The sequence below is a fragment of the Convolutriloba macropyga genome, chromosome 7 (assembly GCF_964194025.1).
Source record: "Convolutriloba macropyga chromosome 7, txConMacr16.3, whole genome shotgun sequence".
In the NCBI taxonomy this organism is placed as follows: domain Eukaryota; kingdom Metazoa; phylum Xenacoelomorpha; order Acoela; family Convolutidae; genus Convolutriloba; species Convolutriloba macropyga.
In genome coordinates, this window is record NC_134474.1 from 54,718,082 (window position 1) to 54,745,120 (window position 27,039).

The 27,039-nt window shown below is 40.2% G+C and overlaps 1 protein-coding gene and 1 non-coding gene across 2 annotated transcripts; both read right to left on the minus strand.

The window, feature by feature from the left end:
• Nucleotides 1–753: 753 nt before the first annotated feature.
• Nucleotides 754–27,039, minus strand: LOC142342374 (uncharacterized). Its single transcript, XM_075393680.1, has 2 exons — nucleotides 26,288–27,039; nucleotides 754–1,458 (listed from the first exon to the last, which is right to left on the minus strand). The coding sequence occupies exons 1-2, from the start codon at nucleotides 26,856–26,858 to the stop codon at nucleotides 1,190–1,192; spliced, it is 840 nt and encodes a 279-aa protein (XP_075249795.1). The 5' UTR covers nucleotides 26,859–27,039; the 3' UTR covers nucleotides 754–1,189.
• Nucleotides 1,554–1,714, minus strand: LOC142343327 (U1 spliceosomal RNA). Its single transcript, XR_012759198.1, has one exon. It is a non-coding gene; the product is annotated as a U1 spliceosomal RNA (small nuclear RNA).

Consider the following 27,039-nt stretch of genomic DNA (forward strand, 5'->3'; position numbering starts at 1 on the left):
TGGACAATTTGGAATTTGGACAATTTGGAATGTACAAGGATTTACAGGATAAGGAATACTTTACTGGATTCATAATTCGTTGTGATATTAGAATTCTGGGAGATAATGACAATTCTAACTAAAAAAAATAAAAGCAATAACCCTTAGGTTTTTTGGGGTAGGGCGGGGAATGAACCCCCGGCCTGTTTCCTACCAGACTAGTCCCGCAGATCAACTAGTAGGTATACGTGACTTTACTACTGGGACTCGTAACAACTGATGTTAGAAAATAAATAAGAGTGGATTTTGTAAGCGTAGGTTTTATATAGGGGTATAGGATATAAAAAACAAACAGTAAAATGGACGAGAAAGAAGTATAAAATGGGCGCAAACAATTCATATTTGTACTGTCCGGAACGTACGATAATCTATTTTTCAAATCTATGAGCAACCAAATCATTATAGCCGACACCAGGTCCGGGAAAAACAAATACATTGTGTTCACACAAACAAAAACTCCAATATTCCTCTTTGAGCCGTTGAAGTGCATGAATATTCCAAATAATTTCTCCAGACTTCATTCTCTAGCAACTGAAAACATAATGATTAAAAAGGCACCCTAGTATATATAAAATCCATTTTAATAAAGACCGTAGAAACTAGCCGAATAGGAAAAAACGCGAAAAGTATTTCCGACTGGCGGATCGGTGGGCGCGCTTCGATGCAATAACCGACCCGCCAGTCGGAAATTCTTTTCGCTTTGTATTCCTATTCGGCTCGTTGCTATACCATGGCGTATTTCATTCTATTGAATTTAACATAGTGTGCGTATGCGTGGAACGTTATTAGTCGTCTCTGATTGGTTAATAATTGACTCGCTTAAATTCTATTCAAGAATAGCCTCCCTTTTGCAAGGGGGCAATTGTTGAAAAGATCCGGTATGGCCATGAACAGCGGTCAGCAATTGCGCTTAAACTATTATTCGACTATCTAAACTGTAGGCCAAGTAATATCGTGGTAAAGTATAGCACAGAAGGGGTGGCGATTCTCTCCTAGGTACCAAGGGGGGGGGGGGACAATTGTTGAAAAGATCCCTGTTTGACTTGAATTGACTATTCGCTTTCAGTATTTAACCAGGAGGAGCCAGCATTCAAAATGAGATTCCTCGTTCAATTTTAAAGGTTTACTGCTAAAATTAACACTGAACACATCATTTCATCCCGCAAATCGCTTCTGTATATTGCGCCCAAACACTCCTGTCCTCTAGCCCTGTCACACAGCCATGATGAGCTACATCTCTACTTTTCCTTTCAGGTATGCTGTGGTCGTTGCCAACTTTTAGAGACTGTGATATGCCTCTGGTTAAGTCAAGTTTGAAGTTGGGCTTAGACTGTAAGAAACTGGGCAAAGTTATTTGCGTTCCACTGGACTCCTTCGACTGAAGTCCAACAAGGATAAACGTCTTGTGTATTGGCATTGCTGAAAAGAACAATTTTGAATAAAATAAATAAAAGAACTCAACAGTTTACGACTGCGGGATTATTACTGAATAATTTTGTAGCATTCAGATTTTTAAGGGAGAGCGCGAACGCAGTCCCAACACTAAGAAATTGTGCGTCCGAGTTTCTCGCTTTGGAGAAATCGCAGGGGTCAACCTCCACGCAGTGCAATGTGGAGGCCTCGCCCTGGGCCACCCCTCTACTTGATCAGGGGACGGCCGACGCCAGGTAATCAAAACTAAATTAAGAAGTCATTATAAATCTCCAACATCAATAATGTTATTTACATAGCAGTAGTTTGAGTTAAGTTTATTTGATTTATTGGGGGCAGTTTGAGTTTAGGTATTTTACTAAGAAAGAGTTTGAGTTTTGGTTAAACGTCAGAAAAATTCCTTTAGCAAGTTGTTTTGCTTTCGTATCGTTCCATGAATTGAAAGTAGTTTTCCAGTCACTGAAATCAAGAATTTGCTCACGAAGCGGTTGTGTGCCGTTGCATTTGAAGATAAGGTGTTCAATTGTTTGGTGGGGTTCGGGGCAAAAATCGCACTTTGATGAGTCACGATAGCCCATATTGAAAAGTTGGTATTTGTCTTTGAAGTTGTTGAAAATTAGACGATAGCAAAGATTTTTTTCCATTGGTGTTAGTTGATGAGAGTTCCAAATTTTGGGGGTTAGTGCAATGAGAAGTTTTGCTGAGATGTCGTACTTAAGTTCACTTCTGCGCAATCTATCTTCAACAAGGATCTTGGGGAACTTTATTTCGATTAACTCAGAGTATATGTCTCTGAAAACCGCGGCAGGAGTAATTAACCTTTTCCTGCCATTTTTCTTCACAAAGACCCGGTCGTTCTCGAGTACGAGGGTTAGTTTATAGTGTCTGAGCATTCTGTTTAGACACTTGTGGAGCGATGAGTCTTTCCACCTCTTGATCACTTCTGACTCATTGTTGTTGGCTTTTGTGAGGTCTAATAGTTTTGCTGTTGTTATTTTGGCATGCAGATACGGCAACCCAACGCCACCGTTGTTGGGGCTGTTATGTAGTACTGCTTTTGAAAGCTCTGGCCGTTTCAAGTTGCTCCAAAATTTCTTATACATTAGCAATTGTAGTTTATTAATGCACTCGTTTGTTATGTCGATGTGTCGTGCTGTGTGAAGGACTTTCGGGGTCCAGAACGTTTCAATCGATAGGCTTTTACCGCGTAGGGACAGCGGGCGAAGTACCAATTGGTCCTTTTCAAGTTCTTCCTTAATAGCGTTGAAGCTACATTGTTCATTCGCAGTGGAGAGAAGAACACCGAGGTATTTAAAGGATTTTGTAGTTTGAAATTCATTTCTTATCTTGCGTTTGGAGACAATGGTTGTCTTTGCAGTGTTGATCTCTAATTGGGTCTGTTCACAAAATTCGTTAACGTAATCAAGTGCTGTTTCTATTGAGTCATGTTTGATGAAAAGCACGACGTCATCTGCATACGCTGAAACTTTTGTTTGGAATTTTGACTTGACGTAAGGGCTTTCTTGCAGGTTGCGTAGGAGCGGTTCAATTCCTAGGATAAAAAGTAGTGCAGATAGTGGGCAACCTTGTCGTACCCCTCGCTGAATTTCTATCCTGTTGCCAAGAAAACCGTTCACTTCAATGATTGAAGTCAGATCTGTGTTGGATTCCTTTATCAAGGAAATCAAACTGTTTGGAACATGAATTGCTTGAAGGAGTTTGAAGATATAAGATCGGTCTAGGCGGTCAAAGGCTTTACTAAAGTCCAGAGAGACTATTGTTGAGTTTTCCCTGATTGCTTCGAGGTTAATACGTGCGTTCAAGATACCTTGGTGCATGGACCGATTTTCAAGATAAGCCCTCTGATGCGGCCCAATGATTTTTCTTAGCAGAGGCTGTAGTCTTGTACTCACGACATGGGAAAGTATCTTCTGATCAGTATTGATGAGCGAGATCGGTCGATAGTCTGTCACTCGGTTGGCTTGAGTTGATTTGGGAATGAGTTTAATTATTGCATCTTTGAAACTATGTGGCAGAAGGTCTCCTCCTCTTGCGTTATTAAACAGATCAGAAAGGATTGCGCTATATTGTTCCTTAAACAGTTTGTATAAATTGGCTGTAAGCCCGTCCGGACCAGGGGAGCTCTTTCCGTTCAGTTTTCTAATCGCGGCTTCAACTTCGCTGGGCAGTATTGGTTTTGATAGTCTTTGAGCTTTTCGTTTGTAGGAGGAAGGCAGTTGCTCCACAAACTTTGATAGTATGGGGTTGTGATTCTCCCCCGGTGATGGGTTGGAGCGATATAGTTGCTGATATTGATCTTCAAACACTTGAAGGATTTCGGCCGAATCTGTTATTACATTGTTCAAGTTGTCATGGAGAGACAAAATGCCGTTGCCTTTTAGTTTTTTCTTTTTAAAATCCTTGAGCGCTTTCGAATCACCTTCGTTCACCTCGAGAAACAGGTTAGCCAAAAACTTGTATTTGTTGTAGGTTTCTTTGCCTTCAATAGTTTTAATTTTTTTATCTAATTCTTCATACCTCATGAAGATATCTCTTGGTAGATTGCTATTCGAGTTAATCTGCTCCTCAACTATGCGTTTTCGTTTTGTAAGGTAGGCTTTTCTGTACGTCTTTATTCTATTCAGATTCACATTTAGGAAGTTGAGAGTCTCTCTGAGTTTCAACTTTAGTTGTTCGTACCTCTCATAGTTTACATTACCAGCATTAAGGAATTCTGTGAACAAATCGAGAACCGATTTCCGATTATCAGTTAAGACTTCTTCGTTGAGTTTCCAGTATCCAGGGCCTCGATCAGTTATTAAATTACTACAGTTTGCATGCAACATCCTGTGATCAGAGTTACTCAGTGGTATTGTGTAACAACATATTTCATGCTCAAGGTTTGTGAAAACATGATCGATTCGCGAGAACGATTTCTGTTTCTTACAGTAGTGAGTAAATCTGTTCATATTATTTTGCGGTTTAGCAGGCGTAAGTTTTAAGTGGGTAATTATGCTCCTCAGCTTGTTGTAGCGAGCTAAGCGTTTATCATCGCAGCGTTTGTTCATTCCTTTGTAGTCCAGGTTTATATCCTCGAATGAATTCAAATCGCCTGCAAAAAGTATCGGCATAGTTGGAGTAGCGTTAGTTGTGCAAACGCTATCGCATACTTGAGAGGCCTTTCGGTAAAAGATGGTAGGGGAGAGATACACATTGATTGATCGAAAGGGTGAATCGTTATAACAAAGTACTAGATCTATATGTGAGTCACTTTCCGATATGATATTCTTTAGGGAAAGGTTTCTGCTCCAGATCGTTATTAACCCTCCGTAGTGACCTTCACAGGGCTTTGTATATGAATCGCAGTTGTGGTAGTCTAAAACTTTTTGTGAACTTTTGCAGAGGCTTTTTATTTTAGTTTCCTGTAAATGAATAACAAAACTTTCGTTAGTTTTAGTCTTCAGAGCTTTTGTTAAAATCATGTTTAATTTAGCAGCTTTACCCAGTCCGTTGCAGTTAAAGGTAAAGACATCAACTGGCAGTAGAGGCATTATAAAAAGTATTTTGGGTTGTCCCTATCGGGGAACACGTTGGGCTGTTTCTTGCTTCTTTTTGCTTTTGTTTTTTTCCAGTTGGTTTGCCGTTTGTTCTCCTTTCCAGGTATGTATTTTTGTACCAATTGAAGATTGACTGGTAAGGTTGGAAAGTGTTGAAACTTTTGGTTTGGGGTGAAGTTGAAGAGATCGTTTGGGGGAGGTTCTCTTTTATAACTCCTATGCTTTCTTGGGCTTATAAAAAGCGCTTCTACGCTTGGGCTTAAGATGGGTTTATTGGAGTTATTATTACCATTTTCAGGTTGGCTTTTCACACAGTCAGGCTGAACTTCATCGCAGGGGTGCGCATTGTTTCCCTGTTCATCGATTCTAAGGCATTCATCGGTGTCGGAAAGTGAACCGCTTTCAACAACTTCGGATTGCTTTTCGTATGATACTGCCACGGGTTCAGGCTCGTTGCTGGGTTTTGGGTTGGCTGGAGGGATAAATTTGTTGAAGCGGCACCATTTCGCATCATGCCCCTTCCACTGTTTGTTTGCTGCTTTGCAGTTTTGGCAATCATGCACGGAGGGTGCGTGAAAGTAAATGGCTACTCCGAACCAATCATGTTCAGTCAACCGAGCGTTTTCCGACCATTCCGTGAAATTTTCCAGTGATTTTTCATTTTGAACGCTCACTTCTAGGATTGCATTTCCTGTGTAGAATACTCCCTCAGGGAGCTCATCAGTTTCTCTGATACTCTCATTCAGTGCTTCGACACCTTCTGGTAAATTGAGTAATGACAACAAACTGTCCTCTGAGCAGGCATACGGTAGGTTATTGAACTTTATTTTAACTTTTTTAGGGAAAAACTCAGAGTTGTTAGGTAGTTGAGTTCCTAGGGGAAATATAGTCCGCCCTAGGAGGTTTATTCCCGATGACTTTATCTCATCCATATAGGGTTTTCCAGCTGATGGACACACCACGGTAAAGCTGTGTCTTGTTCGCTCACCAACTTTTATAAACGTTTTTGAAATTGTTATTTGGTCCTTAAGGCCAGCGGGAAATTTCTGCAGGATTGTTGAAGCACATTGTTTATAGGCTTCTGTAAGTTTTTCGGGGCTTTGTAATATTGTCTTCGTGAGCGGAGGAACAATTTTCATGACCTGTGGGGGGTTGTCGTTCATTTCTTTTGGTTTCGTTTTTGAGCCACCGCTGCATATGATTTGATCGAAGTTGTATTTTCGGTTCCCTCTTTGTACTCAGACATTATATTATTCACGCTAGTGTGTTCTGTTAAAAGCTGGCAATAGTGGTCACAAAGATGTGGTGATGAGATTTGATAGAAGAAACTTGTTCGGGTATTCTACGTCCAAGGTCCTCACTTTGGAGAACCGGCAGGGGTAGTAATACTGGAGCAAAGTGTGGATGAATTACGTTGGGCGACTTGTCTCACTGGGTCGGGGAAGTAATTGCCAGGTAAGTACAAGCCGCTTTCAGTGCTTCCCGTTGGTAGTATGGATGAGAATTAAAAGTTTGTGGTACAGAGGACCGATAATAAATAGGTAAGAATGGTAAAAAGGTTGAGGAGGGGAATTACAGATTCAGGGGAAAAGAGTAATAACCTTTAGGTTTTTTGGGTGGGGGGCGGGGAATCGAACCCCCGGTCAGAAATCCCACCTGACTGTTCCCGCAGATCGAGCTAATGGGCTACGCGACTTTACTACTGGGACTAGTGTAATATAGTTAATTTCGTAATATGAAGCGGAGAGCGATTCGTATTCGCAGTGTATGGGCGAGTAACGAATAAACTGTAGCTATTTGTATCGCTATGTAGCAAGTATTTACTTGTAGACAGGAATAGATTGCAATGGTTTATTGTATTAGATTTAACTAGTGTAGTTATCCACTAGTTAAAGCGAGAGATAGTTAGCCTTCCTCTAAAAGGGAGGCCGACGCCAGGTGTTCAATTGTTTGGTGGGGTTCGGGGCAAAAATCGCACTTTGATGAGTCACGATAGCCCATATTGAAAAGTTGGTATTTGTCTTTGAAGTTGTTGAAAATTAGACGATAGCAAAGATTTTTTTCCATTGGTGTTAGTTGATGAGAGTTCCAAATTTTGGGGGTTAGTGCAATGAGAAGTTTTGCTGAGATGTCGTACTTAAGTTCACTTCTGCGCAATCTATCTTCAACAAGGATCTTGGGGAACTTTATTTCGATTAACTCAGAGTATATGTCTCTGAAAACCGCGGCAGGAGTAATTAACCTTTTCCTGCCATTTTTCTTCACAAAGACCCGGTCGTTCTCGAGTACGAGGGTTAGTTTATAGTGTCTGAGCATTCTGTTTAGACACTTGTGGAGCGATGAGTCTTTCCACCTCTTGATCACTTCTGACTCATTGTTGTTGGCTTTTGTGAGGTCTAATAGTTTTGCTGTTGTTATTTTGGCATGCAGATACGGCAACCCAACGCCACCGTTGTTGGGGCTGTTATGTAGTACTGCTTTTGAAAGCTCTGGCCGTTTCAAGTTGCTCCAAAATTTCTTATACATTAGCAATTGTAGTTTATTAATGCACTCGTTTGTTATGTCGATGTGTCGTGCTGTGTGAAGGACTTTCGGGGTCCAGAACGTTTCAATCGATAGGCTTTTACCGCGTAGGGACAGCGGGCGAAGTACCAATTGGTCCTTTTCAAGTTCTTCCTTAATAGCGTTGAAGCTACATTGTTCATTCGCAGTGGAGAGAAGAACACCGAGGTATTTAAAGGATTTTGTAGTTTGAAATTCATTTCTTATCTTGCGTTTGGAGACAATGGTTGTCTTTGCAGTGTTGATCTCTAATTGGGTCTGTTCACAAAATTCGTTAACGTAATCAAGTGCTGTTTCTATTGAGTCATGTTTGATGAAAAGCACGACGTCATCTGCATACGCTGAAACTTTTGTTTGGAATTTTGACTTGACGTAAGGGCTTTCTTGCAGGTTGCGTAGGAGCGGTTCAATTCCTAGGATAAAAAGTAGTGCAGATAGTGGGCAACCTTGTCGTACCCCTCGCTGAATTTCTATCCTGTTGCCAAGAAAACCGTTCACTTCAATGATTGAAGTCAGATCTGTGTTGGATTCCTTTATCAAGGAAATCAAACTGTTTGGAACATGAATTGCTTGAAGGAGTTTGAAGATATAAGATCGGTCTAGGCGGTCAAAGGCTTTACTAAAGTCCAGAGAGACTATTGTTGAGTTTTCCCTGATTGCTTCGAGGTTAATACGTGCGTTCAAGATACCTTGGTGCATGGACCGATTTTCAAGATAAGCCCTCTGATGCGGCCCAATGATTTTTCTTAGCAGAGGCTGTAGTCTTGTACTCACGACATGGGAAAGTATCTTCTGATCAGTATTGATGAGCGAGATCGGTCGATAGTCTGTCACTCGGTTGGCTTGAGTTGATTTGGGAATGAGTTTAATTATTGCATCTTTGAAACTATGTGGCAGAAGGTCTCCTCCTCTTGCGTTATTAAACAGATCAGAAAGGATTGCGCTATATTGTTCCTTAAACAGTTTGTATAAATTGGCTGTAAGCCCGTCCGGACCAGGGGAGCTCTTTCCGTTCAGTTTTCTAATCGCGGCTTCAACTTCGCTGGGCAGTATTGGTTTTGATAGTCTTTGAGCTTTTCGTTTGTAGGAGGAAGGCAGTTGCTCCACAAACTTTGATAGTATGGGGTTGTGATTCTCCCCCGGTGATGGGTTGGAGCGATATAGTTGCTGATATTGATCTTCAAACACTTGAAGGATTTCGGCCGAATCTGTTATTACATTGTTCAAGTTGTCATGGAGAGACAAAATGCCGTTGCCTTTTAGTTTTTTCTTTTTAAAATCCTTGAGCGCTTTCGAATCACCTTCGTTCACCTCGAGAAACAGGTTAGCCAAAAACTTGTATTTGTTGTAGGTTTCTTTGCCTTCAATAGTTTTAATTTTTTTATCTAATTCTTCATACCTCATGAAGATATCTCTTGGTAGATTGCTATTCGAGTTAATCTGCTCCTCAACTATGCGTTTTCGTTTTGTAAGGTAGGCTTTTCTGTACGTCTTTATTCTATTCAGATTCACATTTAGGAAGTTGAGAGTCTCTCTGAGTTTCAACTTTAGTTGTTCGTACCTCTCATAGTTTACATTACCAGCATTAAGGAATTCTGTGAACAAATCGAGAACCGATTTCCGATTATCAGTTAAGACTTCTTCGTTGAGTTTCCAGTATCCAGGGCCTCGATCAGTTATTAAAATACTACAGTTTGCATGCAACATCCTGTGATCAGAGTTACTCAGTGGTATTGTGTAACAACATATTTCATGCTCAAGGTTTGTGAAAACATGATCGATTCGCGAGAACGATTTCTGTTTCTTACAGTAGTGAGTAAATCTGTTCATATTATTTTGCGGTTTAGCAGGCGTAAGTTTTAAGTGGGTAATTATGCTCCTCAGCTTGTTGTAGCGAGCTAAGCGTTTATCATCGCAGCGTTTGTTCATTCCTTTGTAGTCCAGGTTTATATCCTCGAATGAATTCAAATCGCCTGCAAAAAGTATCGGCATAGTTGGAGTAGCGTTAGTTGTGCAAACGCTATCGCATACTTGAGAGGCCTTTCGGTAAAAGATGGTAGGGGAGAGATACACATTGATTGATCGAAAGGGTGAATCGTTATAACAAAGTACTAGATCTATATGTGAGTCACTTTCCGATATGATATTCTTTAGGGAAAGGTTTCTGCTCCAGATCGTTATTAACCCTCCGTAGTGACCTTCACAGGGCTTTGTATATGAATCGCAGTTGTGGTAGTCTAAAACTTTTTGTGAACTTTTGCAGAGGCTTTTTATTTTAGTTTCCTGTAAATGAATAACAAAACTTTCGTTAGTTTTAGTCTTCAGAGCTTTTGTTAAAATCATGTTTAATTTAGCAGCTTTACCCAGTCCGTTGCAGTTAAAGGTAAAGACATCAACTGGCAGTAGAGGCATTATAAAAAGTATTTTGGGTTGTCCCTATCGGGGAACACGTTGGGCTGTTTCTTGCTTCTTTTTGCTTTTGTTTTTTTCCAGTTGGTTTGCCGTTTGTTCTCCTTTCCAGGTATGTATTTTTGTACCAATTGAAGATTGACTGGTAAGGTTGGAAAGTGTTGAAACTTTTGGTTTGGGGTGAAGTTGAAGAGATCGTTTGGGGGAGGTTCTCTTTTATAACTCCTATGCTTTCTTGGGCTTATAAAAAGCGCTTCTACGCTTGGGCTTAAGATGGGTTTATTGGAGTTATTATTACCATTTTCAGGTTGGCTTTTCACACAGTCAGGCTGAACTTCATCGCAGGGGTGCGCATTGTTTCCCTGTTCATCGATTCTAAGGCATTCATCGGTGTCGGAAAGTGAACCGCTTTCAACAACTTCGGATTGCTTTTCGTATGATACTGCCACGGGTTCAGGCTCGTTGCTGGGTTTTGGGTTGGCTGGAGGGATAAATTTGTTGAAGCGGCACCATTTCGCATCATGCCCCTTCCACTGTTTGTTTGCTGCTTTGCAGTTTTGGCAATCATGCACGGAGGGTGCGTGAAAGTAAATGGCTACTCCGAACCAATCATGTTCAGTCAACCGAGCGTTTTCCGACCATTCCGTGAAATTTTCCAGTGATTTTTCATTTTGAACGCTCACTTCTAGGATTGCATTTCCTGTGTAGAATACTCCCTCAGGGAGCTCATCAGTTTCTCTGATACTCTCATTCAGTGCTTCGACACCTTCTGGTAAATTGAGTAATGACAACAAACTGTCCTCTGAGCAGGCATACGGTAGGTTATTGAACTTTATTTTAACTTTTTTAGGGAAAAACTCAGAGTTGTTAGGTAGTTGAGTTCCTAGGGGAAATATAGTCCGCCCTAGGAGGTTTATTCCCGATGACTTTATCTCATCCATATAGGGTTTTCCAGCTGATGGACACACCACGGTAAAGCTGTGTCTTGTTCGCTCACCAACTTTTATAAACGTTTTTGAAATTGTTATTTGGTCCTTAAGGCCAGCGGGAAATTTCTGCAGGATTGTTGAAGCACATTGTTTATAGGCTTCTGTAAGTTTTTCGGGGCTTTGTAATATTGTCTTCGTGAGCGGAGGAACAATTTTCATGACCTGTGGGGGGTTGTCGTTCATTTCTTTTGGTTTCGTTTTTTGAGCCACCGCTGCATATGATTTGATCGAAGTTGTATTTTCGGTTCCCTCTTTGTACTCAGACATTATATTATTCACGCTAGTGTGTTCTGTTAAAAGCTGGCAATAGTGGTCACAAAGATGTGGTGATGAGATTTGATAGAAGAAACTTGTTCGGGTATTCTACGTCCAAGGTCCTCACTTTGGAGAACCGGCAGGGGTAGTAATACTGGAGCAAAGTGTGGATGAATTACGTTGGGCGACTTGTCTCACTGGGTCGGGGAAGTAATTGCCAGGTAAGTACAAGCCGCTTTCAGTGCTTCCCGTTGGTAGTATGGATGAGAATTAAAAGTTTGTGGTACAGAGTACCGATAATAAATAGGTAAGAATGGTAAAAAGGTTGAGGAGGGGAATTACAGATTCAGGGGAAAAGAGTAATAACCTTTAGGTTTTTTGGGTGGGGGGCGGGGAATCGAACCCCCGGTCAGAAATCCCACCTGACTGTTCCCGCAGATCGAGCTAATGGGCTACGCGACTTTACTACTGGGACTAGTGTAATATAGTTAATTTCGTAATATGAAGCGGAGAGCGATTCGTATTCGCAGTGTATGGGCGAGTAACGAATAAACTGTAGCTATTTGTATCGCTATGTAGCAAGTATTTACTTGTAGACAGGAATAGATTGCAATGGTTTATTGTATTAGATTTAACTAGTGTAGTTATCCACTAGTTAAAGCGAGAGATAGTTAGCCTTCCTCTAAAAGGGAGGCCGACGCCAGGTAATCAAAACTAAATTAAGAAGTCATTATAAATCTCCAACATCAATAATGTTATTTACATAGCAGTAGTTTGAGTTAAGTTTATTTGATTTATTGGGGGCAGTTTGAGTTTAGGTATTTTACTAAGAAAGAGTTTGAGTTTTGGTTAAACGTCAGAAAAATTCCTTTAGCAAGTTGTTTTGCTTTCGTATCGTTCCATGAATTGAAAGTAGTTTTCCAGTCACTGAAATCAAGAATTTGCTCACGAAGCGGTTGTGTGCCGTTGCATTTGAAGATAAGGTGTTCAATTGTTTGGTGGGGTTCGGGGCAAAAATCGCACTTTGATGAGTCACGATAGCCCATATTGAAAAGTTGGTATTTGTCTTTGAAGTTGTTGAAAATTAGACGATAGCAAAGATTTTTTTCCATTGGTGTTAGTTGATGAGAGCTCCAAATTTTGGGGGTTAGTGCAATGAGAAGTTTTGCTGAGATGTCGTACTTAAGTTCACTTCTGCGCAATCTATCTTCAACAAGGATCTTGGGGAACTTTATTTCGATTAACTCAGAGTATATGTCTCTGAAAACCGCGGCAGGAGTAATTAACCTTTTCCTGCCATTTTTCTTCACAAAGACCCGGTCGTTCTCGAGTACGAGGGTTAGTTTATAGTGTCTGAGCATTCTGTTTAGACACTTGTGGAGCGATGAGTCTTTCCACCTCTTGATCACTTCTGACTCATTGTTGTTGGCTTTTGTGAGGTCTAATAGTTTTGCTGTTGTTATTTTGGCATGCAGATACGGCAACCCAACGCCACCGTTGTTGGGGCTGTTATGTAGTACTGCTTTTGAAAGCTCTGGCCGTTTCAAGTTGCTCCAAAATTTCTTATACATTAGCAATTGTAGTTTATTAATGCACTCGTTTGTTATGTCGATGTGTCGTGCTGTGTGGAGGACTTTCGGGGTCCAGAACGTTTCAATCGATAGGCTTTTACCGCGTAGGGACAGCGGGCGAAGTACCAATTGGTCCTTTTCAAGTTCTTCCTTAATAGCGTTGAAGCTACATTGTTCATTCGCAGTGGAGAGAAGAACACCGAGGTATTTAAAGGATTTTGTAGTTTGAAATTCATTTCTTATCTTGCGTTTGGAGACAATGGTTGTCTTTGCAGTGTTGATCTCTAATTGGGTCTGTTCACAAAATTCGTTAACGTAATCAAGTGCTGTTTCTATTGAGTCATGTTTGATGAAAAGCACGACGTCATCTGCATACGCTGAAACTTTTGTTTGGAATTTTGACTTGACGTAAGGGCTTTCTTGCAGGTTGCGTAGGAGCGGTTCAATTCCTAGGATAAAAAGTAGTGCAGATAGTGGGCAACCTTGTCGTACCCCTCGCTGAATTTCTATCCTGTTGCCAAGAAAACCGTTCACTTCAATGATTGAAGTCAGATCTGTGTTGGATTCCTTTATCAAGGAAATCAAACTGTTTGGAACATGAATTGCTTGAAGGAGTTTGAAGATATAAGATCGGTCTAGGCGGTCAAAGGCTTTACTAAAGTCCAGAGAGACTATTGTTGAGTTTTCCCTGATTGCTTCGAGGTTAATACGTGCGTTCAAGATACCTTGGTGCATGGACCGATTTTCAAGATAAGCCCTCTGATGCGGCCCAATGATTTTTCTTAGCAGAGGCTGTAGTCTTGTACTCACGACATGGGAAAGTATCTTCTGATCAGTATTGATGAGCGAGATCGGTCGATAGTCTCTCACTCGGTTGGCTTGAGTTGATTTGGGAATGAGTTTAATTATTGCATCTTTGAAACTATGTGGCAGAAGGTCTCCTTCTCTTGCGTTATTAAACAGATCAGAAAGGATTGCGCTATATTGTTCCTTAAACAGTTTGTATAAATTGGCTGTAAGCCCGTCCGGACCAGGGGAGCTCTTTCCGTTCAGTTTTCTAATCGCGGCTTCAACTTCGCTGGGCAGTATTGGTTTTGATAGTCTTTGAGCTTTTCGTTTGTAGGAGGAAGGCAGTTGCTCCACAAACTTTGATAGTATGGGGTTGTGATTCTCCCCCGGTGATGGGTTGGAGCGATATAGTTGCTGATATTGATCTTCAAACACTTGAAGGATTTCGGCCGAATCTGTTATTACATTGTTCAAGTTGTCATGGAGAGACAAAATGCCGTTGCCTTTTAGTTTTTTCTTTTTAAAATCCTTGAGCGCTTTCGAATCACCTTCGTTCACCTCGAGAAACAGGTTAGCCAAAAACTTGTATTTGTTGTAGGTTTCTTTGCCTTCAATAGTTTTAATTTTTTTATCTAATTCTTCATACCTCATGAAGATATCTCTTGGTAGATTGCTATTCGAGTTAATCTGCTCCTCAACTATGCGTTTTCGTTTTGTAAGGTAGGCTTTTCTGTACGTCTTTATTCTATTCAGATTCACATTTAGGAAGTTGAGAGTCTCTCTGAGTTTCAACTTTAGTTGTTCGTACCTCTCATAGTTTACATTACCAGCATTAAGGAATTCTGTGAACAAATCGAGAACCAATTTCCGATTATCAGTTAAGACTTCTTCGTTGAGTTTCCAGTATCCAGGGCCTCGATCAGTTATTAAATTACTACAGTTTGCATGCAACATCCTGTGATCAGAGTTACTCAGTGGTATTGTGTAACAACATATTTCATGCTCAAGGTTTGTGAAAACATGATCGATTCGCGAGAACGATTTCTGTTTCTTACAGTAGTGAGTAAATCTGTTCATATTATTTTGCGGTTTAGCAGGCGTAAGTTTTAAGTGGGTAATTATGCTCCTCAGCTTGTTGTAGCGAGCTAAGCGTTTATCATCGCAGCGTTTGTTCATTCCTTTGTAGTCCAGGTTTATATCCTCGAATGAATTCAAATCGCCTGCAAAAAGTATCGGCATAGTTGGAGTAGCGTTAGTTGTGCAAACGCTATCGCATACTTGAGAGGCCTTTCGGTAAAAGATGGTAGGGGAGAGATACACATTGATTGATCGAAAGGGTGAATCGTTATAACAAAGTACTAGATCTATATGTGAGTCACTTTCCGATATGATTTTCTTTAGGGAAAGGTTTCTGCTCCAGATCGTTATTAACCCTCCGTAGTGACCTTCACAGGGCTTTGTATATGAATCGCAGTTGTGGTAGTCTAAAACTTTTTGTGAACTTTTGCAGAGGCTTTTTATTTTAGTTTCCTGTAAATGAATAACAAAACTTTCGTTAGTTTTAGTCTTCAGAGCTTTTGTTAAAATCATGTTTAATTTAGCAGCTTTACCCAGTCCGTTGCAGTTAAAGGTAAAGACATCAACTGGCAGTAGAGGCATTATAAAAAGTATTTTGGGTTGTCCCTATCGGGGAACACGTTGGGCTGTTTCTTGCTTCTTTTTGCTTTTGTTTTTTTCCAGTCGGTTTGCCGTTTGTTCTCCTTTCCAGGTATGTATTTTTGTACCAATTGAAGATTGACTGGTAAGGTTGGAAAGTGTTGAAACTTTTGGTTTGGGGTGAAGTTGAAGAGATCGTTTGGGGGAGGTTCTCTTTTATAACTCCTATGCTTTCTTGGGCTTATAAAAAGCGCTTCTACGCTTGGGCTTAAGATGGGTTTATTGGAGTTATTATTACCATTTTCAGGTTGGCTTTTCACACAGTCAGGCTGAACTTCATCGCAGGGGTGCGCATTGTTTCCCTGTTCATCGATTCTAAGGCATTCATCGGTGTCGGAAAGTGAACCGCTTTCAACAACTTCGGATTGCTTTTCGTATGATACTGCCACGGGTTCAGGCTCGTTGCTGGGTTTTGGGTTGGCTGGAGGGATAAATTTGTTGAAGCGGCACCATTTCGCATCATGCCCCTTCCACTGTTTGTTTGCTGCTTTGCAGTTTTGGCAATCATGCACGGAGGGTGCGTGAAAGTAAATGGCTACTCCGAACCAATCATGTTCAGTCAACCGAGCGTTTTCCGACCATTCCGTGAAATTTTCCAGTGATTTTTCATTTTGAACGCTCACTTCTAGGATTGCATTTCCTGTGTAGAATACTCCCTCAGGGAGCTCATCAGTTTCTCTGATACTCTCATTCAGTGCTTCGACACCTTCTGGTAAATTGAGTAATGACAACAAACTGTCCTCTGAGCAGGCATACGGTAGGTTATTGAACTTTATTTTAACTTTTTTAGGGAAAAACTCAGAGTTGTTAGGTAGTTGAGTTCCTAGGGGAAATATAGTCCGCCCTAGGAGGTTTATTCCCGATGACTTTATCTCATCCATATAGGGTTTTCCAGCTGATGGACACACCACGGTAAAGCTGTGTCTTGTTCGCTCACCAACTTTTATAAACGTTTTTGAAATTGTTATTTGGTCCTTAAGGCCAGCGGGAAATTTCTGCAGGATTGTTGAAGCACATTGTTTATAGGCTTCTGTAAGTTTTTCGGGGCTTTGTAATATTGTCTTCGTGAGCGGAGGAACAATTTTCATGACCTGTGGGGGGTTGTCGTTCATTTCTTTTGGTTTCGTTTTTTGAGCCACCGCTGCATATGATTTGATCGAAGTTGTATTTTCGGTTCCCTCTTTGTACTCAGACATTATATTATTCACGCTAGTGTGTTCTGTTAAAAGCTGGCAATAGTGGTCACAAAGATGTGGTGATGAGATTTGATAGAAGAAACTTGTTCGGGTATTCTACGTCCAAGGTCCTCACTTTGGAGAACCGGCAGGGGTAGTAATACTGGAGCAAAGTGTGGATGAATTACGTTGGGCGACTTGTCTCACTGGGTCGGGGAAGTAATTGCCAGGTAAGTACAAGCCGCTTTCAGTGCTTCCCGTTGGTAGTATGGATGAGAATTAAAAGTTTGTGGTACAGAGTACCGATAATAAATAGGTAAGAATGGTAAAAAGGTTGAGGAGGGGAATTACAGATTCAGGGGAAAAGAGTAATAACCTTTAGGTTTTTTGGGTGGGGGGCGGGGAATCGAACCCCCGGTCAGAAATCCCACCTGACTGTTCCCGCAGATCGAGCTAATGGGCTACGCGACTTTACTACTGGGACTAGTGTAATATAGTTAATTTCGTAATATGAAGCGGAGAGCGATTCGTATTCGCAGTGTATGGGCGAGTAACGAATAAACTGTAGCTATTTGTATCGCTATGTAGCAAGTATTTACTTGTAGACAGGAATAGATTGCAATGGTTTATTGTATTAGATTTAACTAGTGTAGTTATCCACTAGTTAAAGCGAGAGATAGTTAGCCTTCCTCTAAAAGGGAGGCCGACGCCAGGTAATCAAAACTAAATTAAGAAGTCATTATAAATCTCCAACATCAATAATGTTATTTACATAGCAGTAGTTTGAGTTAAGTTTATTTGATTTATTGGGGGCAGTTTGAGTTTAGGTATTTTACTAAGAAAGAGTTTGAGTTTTGGTTAAACGTCAGAAAAATTCCTTTAGCAAGTTGTTTTGCTTTCGTATCGTTCCATGAATTGAAAGTAGTTTTCCAGTCACTGAAATCAAGAATTTGCTCACGAAGCGGTTGTGTGCCGTTGCATTTGAAGATAAGGTGTTCAATTGTTTGGTGGGGTTCGGGGCAAAAATCGCACTTTGATGAGTCACGATAGCCCATATTGAAAAGTTGGTATTTGTCTTTGAAGTTGTTGAAAATTAGACGATAGCAAAGATTTTTTTCCATTGGTGTTAGTTGATGAGAGCTCCAAATTTTGGGGGTTAGTGCAATGAGAAGTTTTGCTGAGATGTCGTACTTAAGTTCACTTCTGCGCAATCTATCTTCAACAAGGATCTTGGGGAACTTTATTTCGATTAACTCAGAGTATATGTCTCTGAAAACCGCGGCAGGAGTAATTAACCTTTTCCTGCCATTTTTCTTCACAAAGACCCGGTCGTTCTCGAGTACGAGGGTTAGTTTATAGTGTCTGAGCATTCTGTTTAGACACTTGTGGAGCGATGAGTCTTTCCACCTCTTGATCACTTCTGACTCATTGTTGTTGGCTTTTGTGAGGTCTAATAGTTTTGCTGTTGTTATTTTGGCATGCAGATACGGCAACCCAACGCCACCGTTGTTGGGGCTGTTATGTAGTACTGCTTTTGAAAGCTCTGGCCGTTTCAAGTTGCTCCAAAATTTCTTATACATTAGCAATTGTAGTTTATTAATGCACTCGTTTGTTATGTCGATGTGTCGTGCTGTGTGGAGGACTTTCGGGGTCCAGAACGTTTCAATCGATAGGCTTTTACCGCGTAGGGACAGCGGGCGAAGTACCAATTGGTCCTTTTCAAGTTCTTCCTTAATAGCGTTGAAGCTACATTGTTCATTCGCAGTGGAGAGAAGAACACCGAGGTATTTAAAGGATTTTGTAGTTTGAAATTCATTTCTTATCTTGCGTTTGGAGACAATGGTTGTCTTTGCAGTGTTGATCTCTAATTGGGTCTGTTCACAAAATTCGTTAACGTAATCAAGTGCTGTTTCTATTGAGTCATGTTTGATGAAAAGCACGACGTCATCTGCATACGCTGAAACTTTTGTTTGGAATTTTGACTTGACGTAAGGGCTTTCTTGCAGGTTGCGTAGGAGCGGTTCAATTCCTAGGATAAAAAGTAGTGCAGATAGTGGGCAACCTTGTCGTACCCCTCGCTGAATTTCTATCCTGTTGCCAAGAAAACCGTTCACTTCAATGATTGAAGTCAGATCTGTGTTGGATTCCTTTATCAAGGAAATCAAACTGTTTGGAACATGAATTGCTTGAAGGAGTTTGAAGATATAAGATCGGTCTAGGCGGTCAAAGGCTTTACTAAAGTCCAGAGAGACTATTGTTGAGTTTTCCCTGATTGCTTCGAGGTTAATACGTGCGTTCAAGATACCTTGGTGCATGGACCGATTTTCAAGATAAGCCCTCTGATGCGGCCCAATGATTTTTCTTAGCAGAGGCTGTAGTCTTGTACTCACGACATGGGAAAGTATCTTCTGATCAGTATTGATGAGCGAGATCGGTCGATAGTCTCTCACTCGGTTGGCTTGAGTTGATTTGGGAATGAGTTTAATTATTGCATCTTTGAAACTATGTGGCAGAAGGTCTCCTTCTCTTGCGTTATTAAACAGATCAGAAAGGATTGCGCTATATTGTTCCTTAAACAGTTTGTATAAATTGGCTGTAAGCCCGTCCGGACCAGGGGAGCTCTTTCCGTTCAGTTTTCTAATCGCGGCTTCAACTTCGCTGGGCAGTATTGGTTTTGATAGTCTTTGAGCTTTTCGTTTGTAGGAGGAAGGCAGTTGCTCCACAAACTTTGATAGTATGGGGTTGTGATTCTCCCCCGGTGATGGGTTGGAGCGATATAGTTGCTGATATTGATCTTCAAACACTTGAAGGATTTCGGCCGAATCTGTTATTACATTGTTCAAGTTGTCATGGAGAGACAAAATGCCGTTGCCTTTTAGTTTTTTCTTTTTAAAATCCTTGAGCGCTTTCGAATCACCTTCGTTCACCTCGAGAAACAGGTTAGCCAAAAACTTGTATTTGTTGTAGGTTTCTTTGCCTTCAATAGTTTTAATTTTTTTATCTAATTCTTCATACCTCATGAAGATATCTCTTGGTAGATTGCTATTCGAGTTAATCTGCTCCTCAACTATGCGTTTTCGTTTTGTAAGGTAGGCTTTTCTGTACGTCTTTATTCTATTCAGATTCACATTTAGGAAGTTGAGAGTCTCTCTGAGTTTCAACTTTAGTTGTTCGTACCTCTCATAGTTTACATTACCAGCATTAAGGAATTCTGTGAACAAATCGAGAACCAATTTCCGATTATCAGTTAAGACTTCTTCGTTGAGTTTCCAGTATCCAGGGCCTCGATCAGTTATTAAATTACTACAGTTTGCATGCAACATCCTGTGATCAGAGTTACTCAGTGGTATTGTGTAACAACATATTTCATGCTCAAGGTTTGTGAAAACATGATCGATTCGCGAGAACGATTTCTGTTTCTTACAGTAGTGAGTAAATCTGTTCATATTATTTTGCGGTTTAGCAGGCGTAAGTTTTAAGTGGGTAATTATGCTCCTCAGCTTGTTGTAGCGAGCTAAGCGTTTATCATCGCAGCGTTTGTTCATTCCTTTGTAGTCCAGGTTTATATCCTCGAATGAATTCAAATCGCCTGCAAAAAGTATCGGCATAGTTGGAGTAGCGTTAGTTGTGCAAACGCTATCGCATACTTGAGAGGCCTTTCGGTAAAAGATGGTAGGGGAGAGATACACATTGATTGATCGAAAGGGTGAATCGTTATAACAAAGTACTAGATCTATATGTGAGTCACTTTCCGATATGATTTTCTTTAGGGAAAGGTTTCTGCTCCAGATCGTTATTAACCCTCCGTAGTGACCTTCACAGGGCTTTGTATATGAATCGCAGTTGTGGTAGTCTAAAACTTTTTGTGAACTTTTGCAGAGGCTTTTTTAGTTTCCTGTAAATGAATAACAAAACTTTCGTTAGTTTTAGTCTTCAGAGCTTTTGTTAAAATCATGTTTAATTTAGCAGCTTTACCCAGTCCGTTGCAGTTAAAGGTAAAGACATCAACTGGCAGTAGAGGCATTATAAAAAGTATTTTGGGTTGTCCCTATCGGGGAACACGTTGGGCTGTTTCTTGCTTCTTTTTGCTTTTGTTTTTTTCCAGTCGGTTTGCCGTTTGTTCTCCTTTCCAGGTATGTATTTTTGTACCAATTGAAGATTGACTGGTAAGGTTGGAAAGTGTTGAAACTTTTGGTTTGGGGTGAAGTTGAAGAGATCGTTTGGGGGAGGTTCTCTTTTATAACTCCTATGCTTTCTTGGGCTTATAAAAAGCGCTTCTACGCTTGGGCTTAAGATGGGTTTATTGGAGTTATTATTACCATTTTCAGGTTGGCTTTTCACACAGTCAGGCTGAACTTCATCGCAGGGGTGCGCATTGTTTCCCTGTTCATCGATTCTAAGGCATTCATCGGTGTCGGAAAGTGAACCGCTTTCAACAACTTCGGATTGCTTTTCGTATGATACTGCCACGGGTTCAGGCTCGTTGCTGGGTTTTGGGTTGGCTGGAGGGATAAATTTGTTGAAGCGGCACCATTTCGCATCATGCCCCTTCCACTGTTTGTTTGCTGCTTTGCAGTTTTGGCAATCATGCACGGAGGGTGCGTGAAAGTAAATGGCTACTCCGAACCAATCATGTTCAGTCAACCGAGCGTTTTCCGACCATTCCGTGAAATTTTCCAGTGATTTTTCATTTTGAACGCTCACTTCTAGGATTGCATTTCCTGTGTAGAATACTCCCTCAGGGAGCTCATCAGTTTCTCTGATACTCTCATTCAGTGCTTCGACACCTTCTGGTAAATTGAGTAATGACAACAAACTGTCCTCTGAGCAGGCATACGGTAGGTTATTGAACTTTATTTTAACTTTTTTAGGGAAAAACTCAGAGTTGTTAGGTAGTTGAGTTCCTAGGGGAAATATAGTCCGCCCTAGGAGGTTTATTCCCGATGACTTTATCTCATCCATATAGGGTTTTCCAGCTGATGGACACACCACGGTAAAGCTGTGTCTTGTTCGCTCACCAACTTTTATAAACGTTTTTGAAATTGTTATTTGGTCCTTAAGGCCAGCGGGAAATTTCTGCAGGATTGTTGAAGCACATTGTTTATAGGCTTCTGTAAGTTTTTCGGGGCTTTGTAATATTGTCTTCGTGAGCGGAGGAACAATTTTCATGACCTGTGGGGGGTTGTCGTTCATTTCTTTTGGTTTCGTTTTTTGAGCCACCGCTGCATATGATTTGATCGAAGTTGTATTTTCGGTTCCCTCTTTGTACTCAGACATTATATTATTCACGCTAGTGTGTTCTGTTAAAAGCTGGCAATAGTGGTCACAAAGATGTGGTGATGAGATTTGATAGAAGAAACTTGTTCGGGTATTCTACGTCCAAGGTCCTCACTTTGGAGAACCGGCAGGGGTAGTAATACTGGAGCAAAGTGTGGATGAATTACGTTGGGCGACTTGTCTCACTGGGTCGGGGAAGTAATTGCCAGGTAAGTACAAGCCGCTTTCAGTGCTTCCCGTTGGTAGTATGGATGAGAATTAAAAGTTTGTGGTACAGAGTACCGATAATAAATAGGTAAGAATGGTAAAAAGGTTGAGGAGGGGAATTACAGATTCAGGGGAAAAGAGTAATAACCTTTAGGTTTTTTGGGTGGGGGGCGGGGAATCGAACCCCCGGTCAGAAATCCCACCTGACTGTTCCCGCAGATCGAGCTAATGGGCTACGCGACTTTACTACTGGGACTAGTGTAATATAGTTAATTTCGTAATATGAAGCGGAGAGCGATTCGTATTCGCAGTGTATGGGCGAGTAACGAATAAACTGTAGCTATTTGTATCGCTATGTAGCAAGTATTTACTTGTAGACAGGAATAGATTGCAATGGTTTATTGTATTAGATTTAACTAGTGTAGTTATCCACTAGTTAAAGCGAGAGATAGTTAGCCTTCCTCTAAAAGGGAGGCCGACGCCAGGTAAGTATGATCAGGTAATTTTCATTTCATATTGATGCTTGTCTTCCGAGACTCCAAAACAAGTTGTTAACCAGTCAGCCTTCTTATTCACAGCTAATTCGCAACAAACAACACTTGCATCTCAACCGATAATACAGTAAAACTCGCCCAACTTTTAACGTTTTTTCGGCCCCCAAAATTCCCATTTTTGCGGGATTTTTTCATTTAAATAACGCTTACAAATCAACTGATTATATTATAAGCTAATGCAGCTACATATACAGCTCCTTTCAATGCAAAATGTGCAAAATTCTCGTTCTATCGCGTGCTGAGAGAACACATTGGTTCATATTTTAGCATTATCTTGTGTAAGTTCGTTCATGGTTTAAAATAGCAACTAAGCATGAACGTATTTGTATTGAACAGCGCTTTAAATAACTTGCTAGCTCGCTAATAGATAGTGAGACAGCTAGCAAGGGGAATTCCTTTAGATAACAATCAAATGGCAATTACTCAACATTCATTTGAAGTTACTACAGTCATTTTAGGAATTGCCGAGGAGGGTCACTCAATAGCACTAGCCCTAAGAAAGGAGCCGTAATTCTAGCTGTAATCAGCATGTTTTTAGTGTACTGACGACAGTAATTTGCAACGTCAAAGTATCGTTTGAGAGAGGGAGAATTAGGAAAACTTTGCAAGCGTGTTTACTGGCTAATTAGCTGGTTTAAAAAACATCTGAAACCAATTCAAATCAAAGGTTCACAAAACAGAGTCAAGAAGATTATCAGTCTAATCACTCCAACTCAACCTGTATAAACTAAAGAATATAAACAGGATCACAAGATTAATCGTATAAACGGTTACATGACAATATACGCAATGCCATTATACCCAATAACAAAATGCCCAATGCCATTGTACCCAATACGCACGCTTTGATATTTTTGTTCAATAATCCGTCTACAAATTAGCCGTCACTATTGCACGTATGTTTTTAGCATACTCAAGTAATAATAATAATAAATTGTTTTCAAGTAAGTTGGCATTGTTGTACAAACTAGGCCGCACAGAACCGCCACTTACTTGATAGGTCATCAAAAGGTCCGATGGTCCTCGTCAAGTGATGCCAGTAGCAGTACTAAGAAACTTTAAAAGACAGATTGTCAGATGCTAAAGATGCTAAGGATTTGAAATGATCGGCTCAATATATTAACGAAACTATTTGTTGGTTATTGCTATTTAATCCCATGTTCGATATTTAATCCCATGTTCGGTTGTGATAGTTTCATATCAAGTCCCACGGGCCGCTGAGGCATGACCGTTGCCATTAAGTACGTTGAAGCATCCTTGTAATGGCGACTGCTAATTTGCAGTCGGATTATTGAATCAAAATACATTGGGTATAATGGCATTGGGTATATTGCCCTGACAGCGTATAAACTATATTGCCCTGACACCGTATAAACATGGAAAGAGGAGTCCTAAAAACAATCCAAAGAATTCAATGAAATATTAAAAAAGCCTCGACCTGGCCACCAGACCAATCAACATTACGAGCCTAATAGACAAAAATGATAGACAATATTGAGAAAATGATTACATTTAAATTTTAAATACTTTTGGAGAATCAGCGTCTTAAATACCGAGGTTTTTGAAGACAAATGCAAGAGAAAAAGAACAACACTTGGCATCTAAGATAAACTGCTTGAAATAAAAAAGACAAGCAGAACAGACAAAAATTCATGTACAGCTTATGTCCAAAAACGAAAAAATGATAAGATTTGCTGAAGATTCTTTGTACTCATAACTTCGACACCAACATTGTAAACATAACCGACTAACGTCGGGCGAATTGTTCACAAATGACCGGCGAGGGGTTGGCTTCGCCACGGTTTAGTGAGGCTAGATTTAGCTTACATGAAGGCGGCCTCAAGTGAGGCGGGGGGCAACAGGGGGTGGGGCAACGCGCGCGTGTGTGTGTGTGGGGGGGGGGGGTCTTTGACAAAAATTCCTAATAATGAACTATTAACCTTTATTTACGGCCTTTCCAGTAGCTCCGACGCTCTAAGCACTTGAACAACTATTAAACGCGGCCAAGGGCCTCTAATGAAACTTGATGCCCGCTTATCTATACCTGTTTATCTCGTCATAAAAAAGATGTGTGAAAATATCTTACAAAAAAATAACAGGACAAGTCCTGACGAACAATTCAAACAATTTTCATTGAAAACAAAAAAAACTAGACATAAAAGGGACTATGAAGGAATTGCGAAAACCATTTAAAAAAATCGAAAAGCAGTAAAAAATCAATGTCGAAATGCCGCATGTGAACAAAAAACCACTAGCGAGAAAGCAAATTTTTGTTCAAACATCATTTTCTCACTCTGTTCTAAAATTCGAGTGAAAAAATTTTAAGCCGCAAAACCACCCGATTTTTTGCTCCACTTCCTGTTTCGGCGTGACCAAAATCAGTACTCCAACTTGACTTCAAAATTGACAATGTGTGACCAGATCTTAAAGAAACATAGCAGGACAAGTCCTCGCGTACAATTTAAAGAATTATCATTGACTAAACAAAAAAGTAGACCTCAAACGGACGAGTGAATTGGGAAAACCATTTCCAAAAAATCAGATAAAAAAAAACAGAAAATCAAATTCAAAATGCCTCATGAGATCAAAAGACCACTAGCGAGAAAAAGAATTTTGGTTCAAACAAAAAATTAGGCCTAGAATGAACTCTGAATGGACTGGAAAAACCATATAGAAAAAAATCTGATCCAAAAAAATCGTTAAAAAAAGTGAAATTACCGCATGTGAACAAAAAACCACTAGCGAGTTTTTGTTCAAATACCGATTTCTTACTCTACTTGAATATTCGAGTGGAAAAATTTCACGCCGCAAAATCACTCGCTTTTTCGCTTCACTTCTTGCTTCGACGTGACCAAAATCACTACTCCAATTCGACTTCAAAAATCCTCAAACCTCTTAAAGTGCCCAATACAATTCAAATTCTTTGAATTGTAAAAAAGACAGAGCACCAATAAAATCCAATTCGTGGATTGTAAAAAACAAGAAGGCCAATAATAGCCCCAGTTATCGCTTTGCGGCTCTTTGAAATGCAACATAAACACTAATTGGCCAAAGAAATCCGGAGACAGTTGAGCATGGGCAAATTGCGCAACTCTGGCAGGATAGGGAATTCATTAAAGCCTCATTTATGTTTCGCGCAGAGGGGACTGTCGCTCAATAACTGGTTCTGACTAACTCAATGAGAGGAACTTTGTTTCTAAATAGCCTGAAAAAAATGCAGAAACAGAACAAGTAATATAAATAATGTAGTAGCAAAGGACACCAAAAATTAAAATATTGTCAATGAACTTCAACTACAACCATAGTGGTGATTAACATGTGAATTAAATTTACATTTGAGCATTTCAAAAATACTACAGGTGAAGTCTTAGAGAACTCTCGTGGAGGGCGCAAATTAATCAAAAGCATAACAGCCATCAGCAAGACAATTGTGACTACTTGGTTATGCCATTAGAAACGAAAAGCTTAATAACTTTAATTGCCAAAATTGAAATAAGACGAGCTCAAAGCAGACAACGAGAGAAATTTTTAAAAAGAGGCAGTATTCGCACAAGTGATAAAAATGTAGCTATAAATTACATCAGAAGTTTGGATAAGGTAGAGAAAAACAATCGAACATTTAAGCCAAAAAAAACGAACACATTCACAAATATCCGAGATAACACCTTTCTAAAATATTGATCTTTAAACCTTTTCAAAAATGGTTAAGGTCAACAATCTTGTCAAACATCTACTAACTGAATTTTTATGGCTTACTTTTGAACAATGACATGAATTTGGTTGCGAAGTAGAACCGATGAACGTTCTGAACACAGTAACGTGAGCAGTTGTCGTAACCCATATTCTCAGGTCCTTGACCTTCGTCCTTGGCCGTCATTATCTTGCGTTCATTTTGTGCTTCAAACTCGATATACAAACTCTGCTTTGGGTTGAAAACTGTCGAACCAATAACAAATAAAACCTTTAATACTTTATAAGAACTAAATACCAGAGCAAATCTGTGAAATAGAACGTCAATGCTTTTCGAGAACGATAACATCTGCTGATCACTCTTCGGTAATTTTCTCAAGACTAAATTATATTCCGAGCCTTTGGCTTCTTTGGACAATTTTTTCTCCAGTCGAAAACACATTTGCCTCATTTGTAATAGAGGCAGATTGGTTTGCTTCGTTTCGAATAAAAACAAATTTAGTAATGATTGGAACACACAAAGGTAGTCTTCGGTTCCAAAACCCGAGAGAAAAAGCGAGGCATCATTAGGCACGCCAATTTCAACTTTAGTGTCTTTATCTGAGCTTTCCTCATTCGAACTAATAAAATGTGTCATAGTTGCTTCTCAAGCTTTGGAAAGTTTGCGACTATTTGTCACTGGAATCTGAAACGAAGGAACAAATTACTAGCTCGTTATTTAATCTTTTGCAGACAAACACATCTAATCTCTTGCAGACAAACACATCTCATGCAGACAAACATCTCTTGCAGACAAACACATCATACGTTCTCGTTCA

Coding starts and splice junctions, on each gene's coding strand:
- LOC142342374 (XM_075393680.1), bottom strand. CDS start 26,858: ATGACACATTTTATTAGTTCGAATGAGGAAAGCTCAGATAAAGACACT. Junction 1,459..26,287: donor ATTCATGTCATTGTTCAAAA/GTAAGCCATAAA, acceptor TGTTCTTTTCAG/CAATGCCAATACACAAGACG.